Source organism: Macaca mulatta, chromosome 3 (genome assembly GCF_049350105.2).
Source record: "Macaca mulatta isolate MMU2019108-1 chromosome 3, T2T-MMU8v2.0, whole genome shotgun sequence".
NCBI classification, from domain to species: domain Eukaryota; kingdom Metazoa; phylum Chordata; class Mammalia; order Primates; family Cercopithecidae; genus Macaca; species Macaca mulatta.
In genome coordinates this window covers 6,106,323-6,120,612 of record NC_133408.1, presented here as the reverse complement: position 1 = coordinate 6,120,612, position 14,290 = coordinate 6,106,323, and the positions used below count along the sequence as shown (strand labels likewise).

Sequence of the window (14,290 nt, the reverse complement as noted above, 5' to 3'; positions counted from 1 at the left end):
CTCACTTTCAGGATTCAACCCTTTGTGACCTCAGCCCAAATAAGATGTAGGAGATTTAACATGGCCCTGACCTTGGCTTCCAACTTCTGTTCCCTTGGCTCACATGGTTGTCAGAAGAGCTGTTCACATCCTTACACACCTTTTCTGGAATCAGAAAATTCTCCTTGGTTAAAAGTAGTTTTAAATGCTGGAGTTACCAACATGAAATTTAGTCTTCTTCCAGATCTTGGCCTGGGAAATTCTTTACTACCTTATTTGGTCTCTAATGTATACAACCAGATCTTTAACAACAACAGCAACAATAAAACTTGCCTCATGTTTTCTGTTTTTCTCTATTAGAGAGTTGGTTTAGATTAGCCAATTTTCTATTATCAGAAAGTTCTTTCTGCTTCAAGTTATTATGGAATATTCTCTAAAATTGTCAAAAAGCACTAAGCCTAGAAAACTCATAGGGGAGTTTAGGTAAAGGTGTCAAAACAGAATATTAAAGTTTTGTGTTCACTATTCCAAAGCATGGAGAAAGGAGGAAGGCTTCCAAATTCTTTTCATAAAGCTAACGTCATTGATTCTGACACTTGACAATGGGAACATGCACATGTACAACGTGCACACACACAATTTCTGTGATCTTCAGCAATAATTACCATCTCCAGGAAAGTCATTTAGTCTTCCTGATTTTAGGGCACAATCCTCTTGAATTTGGCATTTCATATTCTCCAATTTAAAGGTTAAAAATTAAGTGACATGGCTGGGCACAGTGGCTCATGTCTATAATCCCAGTGCTTTGGGAGGCTGAAGCGGGCGGATCACTTGAGCCCAAGAGTTCAAGACCCGCCCTTAGCTGCATGGCAAAACTCCATCTCTACAAAAAAATTTTTTTAAAGTAGCCAGTTATAGTGGTGCACGCTTGTAGTTCCAGCTACTTGGGAGACTGAGACGGAAGGATTGTTTGAGCCTGAGAGGCAGAGGTTGCAGTGAGCCAAGATCTCACAACTGCACTCCAATCTGGATGACAGAGTGAGACCCTGCCTCAATCAATAAATAGATAATAAGTTAACAAAAAAGTACATCTGTGAAGAGTCTGAGCTAAATAAATGTTGGTTTTTCTTCATCCTAGCCATTTGTCTAAATTGTAAGATTGAATGCAGTGTCCAGGTGCCCTGAGATTCCAGGTCCCCTGAGGGACTGAGTCTGTAGACATTGGGAGTAGATGTGTGTGGGTAAGCATGGGGGTGGTGTTCTCAGGAGCTGCACCAAGGCCAGTGCAGACCTTCAAGGAAAAGGTGGGGGACAGCAGATGAGACTGACATTTGGTCAGGCAAAGACTTCGTGGAGCGGGGAGAGTTGCATGCCTCTTGGTACTTGACTAATGCTTAGCTCCATTTCAGGCTCATGGGAGAAAAGCTGGGAAATGTTGCCAGAGGAATAAACATTGCCATTGTCAACTGTAAGTTATTAAATATTTTCTTTAAACTTCTCTAAAAGCTCTCTGGTCAGATTTGCAAAGGTACCTTGGGTTTTCAAGACTTTTGTACATGATTTAGGCTAGGTTTATATTTTAATGCATTTTAAAATTATATATTCAATTATTTTCACATGTCTCACTTCACAGATTATTTGTGGTTCTAACAACAAATAAACAACTGAAAACCAACTATAGATTTTATTTTAAAAAAAGGAAAAAACAGAGGGATAGGCCAAAGGTAGGGTTAAAACCAGAAGGGCCGCCAAAGGGGTGCAGACTGTGGTCCTGGACTGAGCCTCTCATTTGCTCCCAGAGTCCCAGTGTCTGCTTAGGGGCTGAGACCACAGACCATCTCATACTTCTGTGTGATAAAAGCCACTGCAGCCTCATGGGAAACAAAACCTGGCCTTTTTCTTAGGTCTGGAAAAAAGTTCTCTCACAGTTGCCATTGAGGGGCCCGGAGGAGAAGGAAAGGGTTTCCCACAACGTCCCTATGAGTGAGTGGACATATAGCCCCGAGACGCGAGGGCTGTGGAAGTGGAGATAAAATGCTCCTAGTCTGACAGCCCTGAAGGAGACTGTAAAGTAGGAAGTGAACAGGCTGAGTGGGCTCTGGTGTTCCTGTGGGTTGAGGCAGGTGGGCCTGGTTGAGGGGGGCGTCTGGTGTTTCTGTGGGATGAGGCAGGTCGGCCTGGCTGAGGGGGCTCTGGTGTTTCTGTGGGCTGAGGCGTGTGGGCCTGGCTGAGGGGGCTTTAGTGTTTCTGTGGGCTAAACTGCTTGGGCCTGGCTGAGCTGCTTGGGCCTGGCGGAGCAGACTCTGGTGTTTCTGTGGGATGAGGCGGTTGGGCCTAGCTGAGCAGACTCTGGTGTTTCTGTGGGATGAGGCGGTTGGGCCTGGCTGAGGGGACTCTGGTGTTTCTGTGGGATGAGGCGGTTATGCCTGGCTGAGGGGACTCTGGGGATTCTGTGGGCAGAGGCGGATGGGCCTGGCTGAGGGGACTCTGGTGTTTCTGTGAGCTGAGGCGGTTGGGCCTGGCTGAGGGGACTCTGGTATTTCTGTGGCCTAAGGCAGATGGGCCTGGCTGAGGGGGCTCTGGTGATTCTGTGGGCTGAGGCGATTGGACCTGGCTGAGGGGGCTGTGGTGTTTCTGTGGGCTGAGCTGATTGCATCTGGCTGAGGGGACTCTGGTGTTTCTGTGGGCTGAGGCGGGTGGGCCTGGCTGAGGGGGCTCTGGTGATTCTGTGGGCTGAGGCGATTGGACCTGGCTGAGGGGGCTGTGGTGTTTCTGTGGGCTGAGCTGATTGCATCTGGCTGAGGGGACTCTGGTGTTTCTGTGGGCTGAGGCGGGTGGGCCTGGCTGAGGGGGCTCTGGTGTTTCTCTGGGATAAGGCGGGTGGGCCTGGCTGAGGGGACTCTGGTGTTTCTGTGGGCTGAGGCGGGTGGGCCTGGCTGAGGGGGCTCTGGTGTTTCTCTGGGATAAGGCGGGTGGGCCTGGCTGAAGGGACTCTGGTGTTTCTGTGGGCTGAGCTGGTTGGGCCTGGCTGAAGGGACTGTGGTGTTTCTGTGGGATGAGGCGGGTGTGCGTGGCTGAAGGGACTCTGGTGTCTCTGTGGGATGAGGCGGGTGGGCCTGGCTGAAGGGACTGTGGTGTTTCTGTGGGCTGAGGCGGGTGTGCGTGGCTGAGGGGACTCTGGTGTTTCAGTGGGATGAGGCAGTTGGGCCTGGCTGAAGAGGCTCTGGTGTTTTTGTGGGCTGAAGCGGGTGGGTCTGACTGAGGGCACTCTGGTGTTTCTGTGAGCTGAGCTGGTTGGGCCTGGCTGAGGGGACTCTGGTGTTTCTGTGAGCTGAGGCGGTTGGCCCTGGCTGAGGGGACTGTGATGTTTCTGTGGGCTGAGGCGGATGGGCCTGGCTGAGGGGACTCTGGTGTTTCTGTGGGCTGAGGCGGTTGGACCTGGCTGAGGGGGCTGTGGTGTCTCTGTGGGATGAGTCGGGTGGGCCTGGCTGAAGGGACTCTGGTGTTTCTTTGGGCTCAGCTGGTTGGGCCTGGCTGAGGGGACTCTGGTGTTTCTGTGGGATGAGGCAGATGGGCCTGGCTGAGGGGACTCTGGTGTTTCTGTGGGCTGAGGCGGTTGGACCTGGCTGAGGGGGCTGTGGTGTCTCTGTGGGATGAGTCGGGTGGGCCTGGCTGAAGGGACTCTGGTGTTTCTTTGGGCTCAGCTGGTTGGGCCTGGCTGAGGGGACTCTGGTGTTTCTATGGGATGAGGCAGTTGGCCCTGGCTGAGGGGGCTTTTGTGTTTTTGTGGGCTGAGGCGGTTGGGACTGCTGAGGGGACGGTGTTTCTGTGGGCTGAGCTGGATGGGCCTGGCTGAGGGAACTCTAGTGTTTCTGTGGGCTGAGGCAGGTAGGCCTGGCTGAGGGGACTCTGGTATTTCTGTGGGCCAAGGTGGATGGGCCTGCCTGAGGGGGCTCTGGTGTTTCTGTGGGCTGAGGCGGTTGGGCCTGGCTGTGGGGGCTGTGGTGTTTCTGTGGGATGAGGCAGGTGGGCCTGGCTGAGCGGACTCTGGTATTTCTCTGGGTTGAGCTGGTTGGGCCTGGCTGAGGGGACTCTGGTGTTTCTGTGGGCTGAGGCGGTTGGGCCTGGCTGAGGGGGCTCTGGTGTTTCTGTGGGCTGAAGTGGTTGGGCCTGGCTGATGGGGTTCTGGTGTTTCTGTGGGCTGAAGTGGTTGGGCCTGGCTGAGGGGGCTCTGGTGTTTCTGTGGGCTGAGGCGTTTGGGCCTGGCTGAGGGGGCTCTGGTGTTTCTGTGGGCTGAGGCGGTTGGGCCTGGCTGAGGGGGCTCTGGTGTTTCTGTGGGCTGAAGTGATTGGGCCTGGCTGAGGGTACTGTGGTGTTTCTGTGGGATAAGGCTTGTGGGCCTGGCTGAGGGTACTGTGGTGTTTCTGTGGGATAAGGCTTGTGGGCCTGGCTGAGGGTACTGTGGTATTTCTGTGGGCTGAGCTTGTTGGGCCTGACTGAGGGGGCTGTGGTGTTTCTGTGGGATAAGGTGGGTGGGCCTGGCTAAAGGGACTCTGGTGTTTCTGTGGGCTGAGCTTGTTGGGCCTGGCTGAGGGGACTCTGGTGTTTCTGTGGGATGAGGCAGGCGGGCCTGGCTGAGGGTACTGTGATGTTTCTGTGGGCTAAGCTTGTTGGGCCTGGCTGAGGGGACTCTCGTGTTTCTGTTGGATGAGGCGGGTGGGTCTTTCTGAGGGGGTTGTGGTGTTTCTGTGGGCTGACGTGGTTGGGCCTGGCTGAGGGGACTCTGGTATTTCTGTGGGCTGAGGCGGTTGGGCCTGGCTGAGGGGACTCTGGTGTTTCTGTGGGCTGAGGCGGTTGGGCCTGGCTGAGGGGACTCTGGTGTTTCTGTGGGCTGAGGCGGTTGGGCCTGGCTGAGGGGACTCTGGTATTTCTGTGGGCTGAGGCGGTTGGGCCTGGCTGAGGGGACTCTGGTGTTTCTGTGGGCTGAGGCGGTTGGGCCTGGCTGAGGGGACTCTGGTATTTCTGTGGTCTGAGGCGGTTGGGCCTGGCTGAGGGGACTCTGGTATTTCTGTGGGCTGAGGCGGTTGGGCCTGGCTGAGGGGGCTCTGGTATTTCTGTGGGCTGAGGCGGTTGGGCCTGGCTGAGAGAACTCTGGTGTTTCTGTGGTCTGAGGCGGTTGGGCCTGGCTGAGGAGACTCTGGTGTTTCTGTGGGCTGAGGCGGTTGGGCCTGGCTGAGAGAACTCTGGTGTTTCTGTGGTCTGAGGCGGTTGGGCCTGGCTGAGGGGACTCTGGTGTTTCTGTGGCATGAGGCAGGTGGGCCTGGCTGAATGGGCTCTGGTGATTCTGTGGGCTGCGGCGATTGGACCTGGCTGAGGGGGCTGTGGTGTTTCTGTGGGCTGAGCTGATTGCGTCCGGCTGAGGGGACTCTGGTGTTTCTGTGGGATGAGGCGGTTGGGCCTGGCTGAGGGGGCTCTGGTGTTTTTGTGGGCTGAGGCAGTTGGGACTGCTGAGGGGACTGGTGTTTCTGTGGGCTCAGCTCGTTGGGCCTGGCTGAGGGAACTCCGGTGTTTCTGTGGGCTGAGGCGGGTAGGCCTGGCTGAGGGGACTCTGGTATTTCTGTGGCCTCAGGCAGATGGGCCTGGCTGAGGGGGCTCTGGTGATTCTGTGGGCTGAGGCGATTGGACCTGGCTGAGGGGGCTGTGGTGTTTCTGTGGGCTGAGCCGATTGCGTCCGGCTGAGGGGACTCTGGTGTTTCTGTGGGCTGAGGCGGGTGGGCCTGGCTGAGGGGGCTGTGGTGTTTCTGTGGGATAAGGTGGGTGGGCCTGGCTAAAGGGACTCTGGTGTTTCTGTGGGCTGAGCTCGTTGGGCCTGGCTGAGGGGACTCTGGTGTTTCTGGGGGCTGAGGCGGGTGGGCCTGGCTGAGGGGCCTCTGGTGTTTCTGTGTGCTGAGGCGGTTGGACCTGGCTGAGGGGGCTGTGGTGTTTCTGTGGGCTGAGATGGGTAGGTCTGGCTGAGGGGGCTTTGGTGTCTCTGTGGGATGAGTCCGGTGGGCCTGGCTGAAGGGACTCTGGTGTTTCTATGGGATGAGGCGGGTGGGCCTGGCTGAGGGGGCTCTGGTGTTTTTGTGGGCTGAGGCAGTTGGGACTGCTGAGGGGACTGGTGTTTCTGTGGGCTGAGCTGGATGGGCCTGGCTGAGGGAACTCTAGTGTTTCTGTGGGCTGAGGCAGGTAGGCCTGGCTGAGGGGACTCTGGTATTTCTGTGGGCCAAGGTGGATGGGCCTGCCTGAGGGGGCTCTGGTGTTTCCGTGGGCTGAGGTGGTTGGGCCTTGCTGAGGGGACTCTGGTGTTTCTGTAGGATGAGGCAGGTGGGCCTGGCGGGAGGGGGCTCTGGTGTTGCTGTGGGCGGAGGTGGTTGGGCCTGACTGAGGGGGCTGTGGTATTTCTGTGGGCTGAGGCAGGAGGCCCTGGCTGTGGGGGCTGTGGTGTTTCTGTGGGATGAGGCAGGTGGGCCTGGCTGAGCGGACTCTGGTATTTCTCTGGGTTGAGCTAGTTGGGCCTGGCTGAGGGGACTCTGGTGTTTCTGTAGGATGAGGCGGGTGTGCCTGGCTGAGGGGGCTCTGGTGTTTCTGTGGGCTGAAGTGGTTGGGCCTGGCTGATGGGGTTCTGGTGTTTCTGTGGGCTGAGGCGTTTGGGCCTGGCTGAGGGGGCTCTGGTGTTTCTGTGGGCTGAAGTGGTTGGGCCTGGCTGATGGGGTTCTGGTGTTTCTGTGGGATGAGGCGGGTGTGCCTGGCTGAGGGGGCTCTGGTGTTTCTGTGTGGTGTAGTAGGTGGGTGTGGCTGATGGGGCTCTGGTGTTTCTGTGGGCTGAAGTGATTGGGCCTGGCTGAGGGTACTGTGGTGTTTCTGTGGGATAAGGCTTGTGGGCCTGGCTGAGGGTACTGTGGTGTTTCTGTGGGCTGAGCTTGTTGGGCCTGGCTGAGGGGACTCTGGTGTTTCTGTGGGATGAGGCAGGCGGGCCTGGCTGAGGGTACTGTGGTGTTTCTGTGGGCTAAGCTTGTTGGGCCTGGCTGAGGGGACTCTCGTGTTTCTGTGTGGTGTAGTAGGTGGGCGTGGCTGATGGGGGCTCTGGTGTTTCTGTGGGATGAGGCGGGTGTGCCTGGCTGAGGGGGCTCTGGTGTTTCTGTGGGCTGAAGTGATTGGGCCTGGCTGAGGGGACTGAGGTGTTTCTGTGGGATAAGGCTTGTGGGCCTGGCTGAGGGTACTGTGGTGTTTCTGTGGGATAAGGCTTGTGGGCCTGGCTGAGGGGACTGTGGTGTTTCTGTGGGATAAGGCTTGTGGGCCTGGCTGAGGGGACTGTGGTGTTTCTGTGGGATAAGGCTTGTGGGTCTGGCTGAGGGTACTGTGGTGTTTCTGTGGGCTGAGCTTGTTGGGCCTGGCTGAGGGGACTGTGGTGTTTCTGTGGGATGAGGCAGGTGGGCCTGGCTGAGGGTACTGTGGTGTTTCTGTGGGCTAAGCTTGTTGGGCCTGGCTGAGGGGACTCTCGTGTTTCTGTCGGATGAGGCGGGTGGGTCTTTCTGAGGGATTGTGGTGTTTCTGTTGGCTGAGGTGGTTTGGCCTGGCTGAGGGCACTCTGGTGTTTCTGTGGGCTGACGTGGTTGGGCGTGGCTGAGGGGACTCTGGTGTTTCTGTGCGCTGAGCTGTTTGGGCCTCGCTGAGAGAACTCTGGTGTTTCTGTGGTCTGAGGCGGGTGGGCCTGGCTGAGGGGACTCTGGTGTTTCTGTGGGATGAACTGGTTGGGCCTGGCTGAGGGGGCTCTGGTGTTTCTGTGGGCTTAGGTGGGTGGGTCTGGCTGAGGGCTGTCTGATGTTTCTGTGGGCTGAGGCAGTTGCGCCTGTCTGAGGGGGCTGTGCTGTTTCTGTGGGATGAGGCGGTTGGGTGTGAATGAGGGGGCTCCAGTGTTTCTGTGGACTAAGGTGATTGGGCCTGGCTAAGGGGATTGTGGTGTTTCTGTGGGATAAGGCGTGTGGGCCTGGCTGAAGGGACTCTGGTGTTTCTGTGGGCTCAGCTGGTTGGACCTGGCTGAGGGCACTCTGGTGTTTCTGTGGGCTGAGGCGGTTGGGCCTGGCTGAGGAGGCTCTGGTGTTTCTGTGGGCTGAGGTGGTTGGACCTGGCTGAGGGGACTCTGGTGTTTCTGTGGGATGAGGCAGGTAGGCCTGGCTGAGGGGGCTCTGGTGTTTCTGTGGGCTAAACTGATTGAGCCTGGCTGAGGGGACTCTGGTGTTTCTGTGGGCTTAGGCGGTTGGGCCTGGCTGAGGGGGCTCTGTTGTTTCTGTGGGATGATGCGGTGTCTGTTTGAGAGGGGTGTCTGGTGTTTCTCTGAGAAGAGGTGGGTGGGCCTGTGTGAGGTGTCTCTGGTGTTTCTGTGGGACGAGGTGGGTGGGAGAGTTATTAGTGTTCCATCAATTGTCACGTGAAGCAAACTGGTAGAAAGTTCTAGCACATCTTCCAGCACTTTCCTGTGATCTTGTTTTGGGGACTCTCCTCAAAGGGCCAGCCGTGTCTCTGCAGGCCGGATCATTACATCAGTGGGGTTTCCTTGAGATTGACAGGGAAGAAATATTTCCTTCCCCAGGCCCTGGTGTCACAAGTGTGCCCTAGTTCTGTGAACTTTCCTTTAAAATACTATTTCTTTCATTTTCAGATGTAACTGGGAATGTGACAGCAACACAACATTTTGATATGTATGAAGGTGGTAAGAAAATTTTTTCTGTTAAAATTCAAATGAATTTTAAACATAAAATTAAGATTACAAAGCACAAAGAAAAATGTCAACCATTTTTATTTTGTCTACTAGAAAAATGCCAGCAGCTCTCCTGAGTAATCTAGTGTGGTCTTATGTAGATCCTCTTAAACTCTAATTGAATTCATAGAACATTTGAAGGCATCATCTACAAATGTCTTTTCTTCTGTTAGTTTTCTTCAGTCTTTCTCTTTTTAGCTCTCATGATATAATAAGAAAGAGAAAAAGCCTTTAAAAAAAAAAAAAAGCCGGTCGGGCACTGTGGCTCACGCCTGTAATTCCAGCACTTTGGGAGGCTGAGGCAGGCAGATCACGAGGTTAGGAGATTGAGACCATCCTGGCCAACAGGGTGAAACCCCGTCTCTACTAAAAATACAAAAAATTAGCCAGGCATGGTGGCGTGCACCTGTAGTCCCAGCTACTCGGGAGGCTGAGGCAGGAGAATGGCGTAAACCCGGGGGGCGGAGCTTGCAGTGAGCTGAGATCCGGCCACTGCACTCCAGCCCGGGCGACAGAGCCAGACTCCGTCTCAAAAAAAAAAAAAAAAAAAAAAAAAAAAACAAATACAAATACAGTCACCAGCATCCAGCCCTAAATACCATCATCCTTTGAAAGCTGTCACAATTACTCCTGGTGACTCACAGTGCTCTGCTGGGCGCAGCACAAGAATTCCCGGAACCCACGGGTGCCCAGTCTCTCTCGATGGTCTCTCCTTTCTGGGCACTGACTCTTGACTACAGCTGCTGGCCAGGATATACTATCCCCTCTTATTTTTATATATCACTGAGACTGTCAAAAACAAGCTTTTATAAAGATAGTGAAGACAAAGAATAGAAAACGCCTGCACCCACCCAATGAGAAGGACACAGTTGTACCCTGCAGTTAACCTAAGCAAAACAGTAAATAATGAGCCACAGTGGTGAGTAACAGGGTTTGTGGTTTATCTTTATTTTATAAGGCATAGATAAGTCTCTTGGCACAGACTTGCCCATGTTCCACACGTCTCATGTTTGAGTTCTGTGTGAGTCTGTCTTCTGCACAGGGAGGTGTGATTGCAAGGCTGCTCTGCTCAGTGGTCATGGTGTGGGTGTGGCGCTTTATCAGTGACTGCAGAGAACACTCCACCTGTGCCACACAGGCTGCTGCTTGTTAAGAGTTTGGTTAATATAATCTTTATGATCTCATTTCTAAGGAGGGTTTTTTTTCTTTTTCTACCAGAGGCTCTACTTCTCTTGTTTGTTGGTCAAAAAAAAGCTCCTTATCTTGACCCCCTTTCACTACCACCCTGAACACCTATTGCAAGTGTTCTGCCTAGTTCTTTTCCTTCTACACTGTGCCACTCACCTCAGATAGTCCCCATGGTACCCAGTGAATGTTCACATATCCAGAGCTAGCACATCATCTGCAGAGTTGAGCAGCAAGAAGAACCCCAAGGATTCAGAGTGGACACAGAATGCAGGTGCAGGAGGAAGCCCAGCACCCAAGGCAGAGCCTCAGTGAATAGCAAAGACCCTAAAACTGACTTGCATCCCCCAATAGATAACTCTGGACCGATGATAAAGTTTATTCAGAGTGCTCCTCCAAAATCCCTGCTCTTCATGGTGACCTATGACGACGGAAGCACAAGGTGAGTGGGTGTAGATGTGTCACAGCGGTGGGCAAGAGAAGCCAGCTGGGACAGAGACTGCCAGGGCCTCTTAGTGACATCCTCTGGGGAGAAGTAGAAAGTCCAGGAGCAAAGTACTTCTCTAAGGAAAAAGAATGAAAGATCATGACAAAATAGATGGCATTTCTTTAAAAAAATTACATCACTAACTACAGAAGTACTAGAATCTAAATCAAAGGAGTATTTCAAGGAATCAAGACAAAGCCGCTGTTGACCATAATTAGGACAGAAAAAATAACCTCTGGACAGAAAGCCTAAACCCAGGGTGGCATTAATACTTACAGCAATGTGAAAGGAAATTGAGATAATTTCCCTATAGAAATAGGAAAAGAGGCTGGGCGCAGTGGCTTACACCTGTAATCCCAGCACTTTGGGAGGCCGAGGTGGGCAGATCACGAGGTCAAGTGTTCGAGACCATCCTGGCCAACATGGTGAAACCTCATCTCTACTAAAAATAAAAAAAATTAGCCAGGCTTGGTGGCACGCACCTGTAGTCCCAGGTACTCGGGAGGCTGAGGCAGGAGAATCACTTGAACCCAGGAGGCACAGGTTGCAGTGAGCCGAGATCGCACCACTGCACTCCAGCCTGGTGACAGAGTGAGATTCTGTCAAAAACAAAAACAAAAAAACACACACACACAGAAGAAGAGAATAAAGAAATACGAACATACACATTCAATACTGTACTAGAAGTGGATGTAGGTCAGTGCTTCTCAGAGTGTATCTTACTAAGTAAACCAAACCTTTGTTTTTGCTGCAGAATGTCTAAGAACCTTCAAAGTGCTTATTTGCATTGTGAATTTCCCAGATAGGGCTACTGACCACAGCGTTTCCCAAATGTATCTGACCTCAGATTCCTTTTTTCATGGAGCATCTTACCAAACCGAAGTTCCTTAGCACATACTTTGAAAAACTCTGATTTCACTCACTTAGAACAATCTAAACTTAACTGTTTACTTTCCTGTCTACCCTCCTGTCACTTCCTCTAAATCTTACTGTTTGCAGTGGCAGTATTGTTTACATTTCTTTTTCCTTTTTGATGCGGACTTTTCTGATTATGAAAAGGGGGTAGTTTTGGCATTTGCTTTCATCTTTCAGCAACTTCTCTCCACCTTATTTTGTGGTCAGTAAACAAGGGGCAGAGCAATAGCCAAAAATTGTGTTGGCTGAGAGTGGGCCTGTGATTGAACCCCAAAGCACAAGGGCTTTCCAGAATTGAGAGGTAGAATTCTGTGTCCCAAATTGGGGTCTAAAATGGCTCTGGATGTCCAATGGTTAACTAGAAATGTGACATCCTCAAGAAGCACGTGTGCCTCTTAGCTGCCACTGTGTGTCATGCACTGCAGCAGGAGATAAATGTGTTTAGAAACCTCCGTCCAAGGACGCACAGTGTAATACACCCAGAGCAGGGCTCCACTCCCCTCCACATCTCCCTGAGATGCTCACATGCTTTTACCTTTGTCCCGCAGACTGAATAATGATGCAAAGAATGCCATAGAAGAACTTGGAAGTAAAGAAATCAGGAACATGAAATTCAGGTCTAGCTGGGTATTTCTTGCAGCAAAAGGCTTTGAACTCCCTTCCGAAATTCAGAGAGAAAAGGTGAGTGGTTTTTAAATGTCCCTTCCCACCAGTGGTGAGTATAGTAAGTGCTGTGACTTGAAAACATTCTGGTGGTAATGTTATAACTCCCTGTCTCCAAACATAAGAGTTTTGTCAACTGTTTCCATGAGATCAGCATTAGATCCGGACAGAAGTTTCAAACTTCTCCAATCTCTTTCAAAGTAGAAAATTCTGAATGGGCTGTTGGTATTGATTTTTCACCATGCTGCAGCCAACGTGGTCTGTCCTGGGCCTCTTCTTCCTTGGGCAGGAGGTTTACCTCCCCAAGCCCCTGCTACGGGGAAAGTGAGAGAGCTCACCTCTTAAGATGGCTGAGAGCATGAACAGACAGGGTGAACGCCAAACATGCAGAAGAGGCTGGACACCAAATCAATGCTGCACACATGTGCACGATTGATTCTAAGTCCCTCCCTTTATGACCTTTATTTATCAAAGAGAAGTAAAGAGCAAAAAATGACGTTCTTACTTACCAACCACTAAGTCTCCTGTGAAAATTCCAACTGAGGGTTTGTAAAATGTGTGGGAGTAACAAGCTGAGCATCCGATGACAATCATGACGTCCTGGAGAATGTCAGAGAGTTCTCCTCTCCAGGAAATGATGCTGCGGTAACCGGTGCAGAAGAGGAGGAAATTGTGCTGCATGGCCAAGGAGCAAGCGCTCCCCATTATACCTTCTGAGGATAAGGGCCTCCTTTCCACTTAGCTAGAAATTCCAAGAAAGCAGAGATTTCTACGTCTCCAGGGTGTGCAGTAGGCTGCTTCTGATTTCAGGCTCTGACATTTGGTCCTAGTCTGCCTCCTTGTGCTGTCTGGTGTGGATACAGTTCTGGGAAGAAAGACAAGCAACAGAAGCAGCTCAGCATCTTCTTGTTGCCATGACCACCTGTGGTGGAGGAGAAGGGGCCTGTATAAGGTGTGACTTCAGTGCAGGCCACACAACCAGATAACTTGTGACTAGTTCCCAGGAAACCCTAGACCTTCTGTGACCCCCTCTAGTCTCATGTTCTGGAGGCTGGAAACCATGGTTATTTTAGCATGCATCTAAACAAGCATGTTTTGCCCCTGTGACTTCATATTCCTCTAGAGCCAGGAAGTCAGCCCTGCAGAACATGTAGGGAATGTTTCCCAGGGCCCTGGCCTCGACCCCTCCTTGCTTATGATTGTGCCTGGGCACTTGCTTATACAGTGAGCTGTCATGGGTCTGCCCTAACAAGAGAGGCACTCTCTGAGCTCTGATTGGTGGGGCTTCTTGGGCCCCACCACTGCCTGGACCCACATTGAGGGCAAGCTGAACCAGCCACACAACAGGGAAGCAGGGGCTTGGGATCCTGTGTTAGTTTTGCGAGGGGACATCATGTGATCTTAAGTCACGTCACCTCTCTGGGCTCCAGCTTTCCTGCCTCCTCCAGGGCCAGCAGCTGTGCTGCGGTGTGCACCCCATTCTCCCCGGGATTTCCTCAGGCCGACCCTGGGGAGCGAATACTCGGCCCTCTTCTCTCCGATCCCTTGTGTGATTGTGCCACAGGCTGGCATCTTCAGAACGTCCAGGCTTTATCCACCTGGCTGTGTGGTCTTGGAAGGTTATCTACCCCTTTGTGCTTAGAATCATCACCTGTGAGAGGTGAATAAAGATAGTTCCTGTCACAGAAGGACTCCTGAAGATGAAAGAAGATAAACACATGAAGCTCAGAGTGGAGTCCTGTAACCCAGAATAGCTGGGCCTTCCTGGAGCTCCCCGGCTGGGGTGGTTAGATAATGGAGGCCCTGGTTCCACATACATACCCACACTTCCCCTTAACAGCGTCCTCTGACTTCTCTGCTCCTTCCCCACTTTTACCCTGTTCCTCCTCCTCCTCTTTCCCTCCTTCCCAGCTCCACAGTCCCCTTCAGCATCTCCAGGGGCCTTGTCCTACCTTATCTAACCACCCCAGCTTATTTAACCAGCAAGGGTGACAGTGAGCAGGTACTCCTGGCAGCCGGGGCGTTGTGCCACACAGGGATCAGCCCATGCACGCGAGCATCCGTGGTTATTATTACTACCAATGCTGCAGTTCTCCAGCTTATTTATGAGAGTGTCCAGACTGTATCAGAAAGGCGGGGGTGTGAGGCTGAAATTCTTTTTAACTCAAATGTTAACATCTCATCAAACAGGTTCTTTATTAATGTTTAGCTAAGTAATAGAAAACAAAAACCTCATTGGAATTGCACAGAGATAGTGGTGG

The 14,290-nt window shown here is 52.3% G+C and overlaps 1 protein-coding gene across 3 annotated transcripts in view; it reads left to right on the top strand.

Moving 5' to 3' along the window:
* FAM3B (FAM3 metabolism regulating signaling molecule B) overlaps positions 1-14,290 on the top strand; it is a 57,778-nt gene that overhangs the window by 35,050 nt on the left and 8,438 nt on the right. For 2 of the 3 annotated variants that reach the window (XM_015132848.3, XM_077995736.1), the window contains exons 4-7: positions 1,389-1,447; positions 8,681-8,731; positions 10,319-10,406; positions 11,915-12,047. In XM_015132848.3, the coding sequence (XP_014988334.1) occupies positions 1,389-1,447; positions 8,681-8,731; positions 10,319-10,406; positions 11,915-12,047 (331 nt within the window). The remainder of the gene's footprint in view (positions 1-1,388; positions 1,448-8,680; positions 8,732-10,318; positions 10,407-11,914; positions 12,048-14,290) is intronic. The other variant, XM_077995735.1, reaches the window with a different exon arrangement.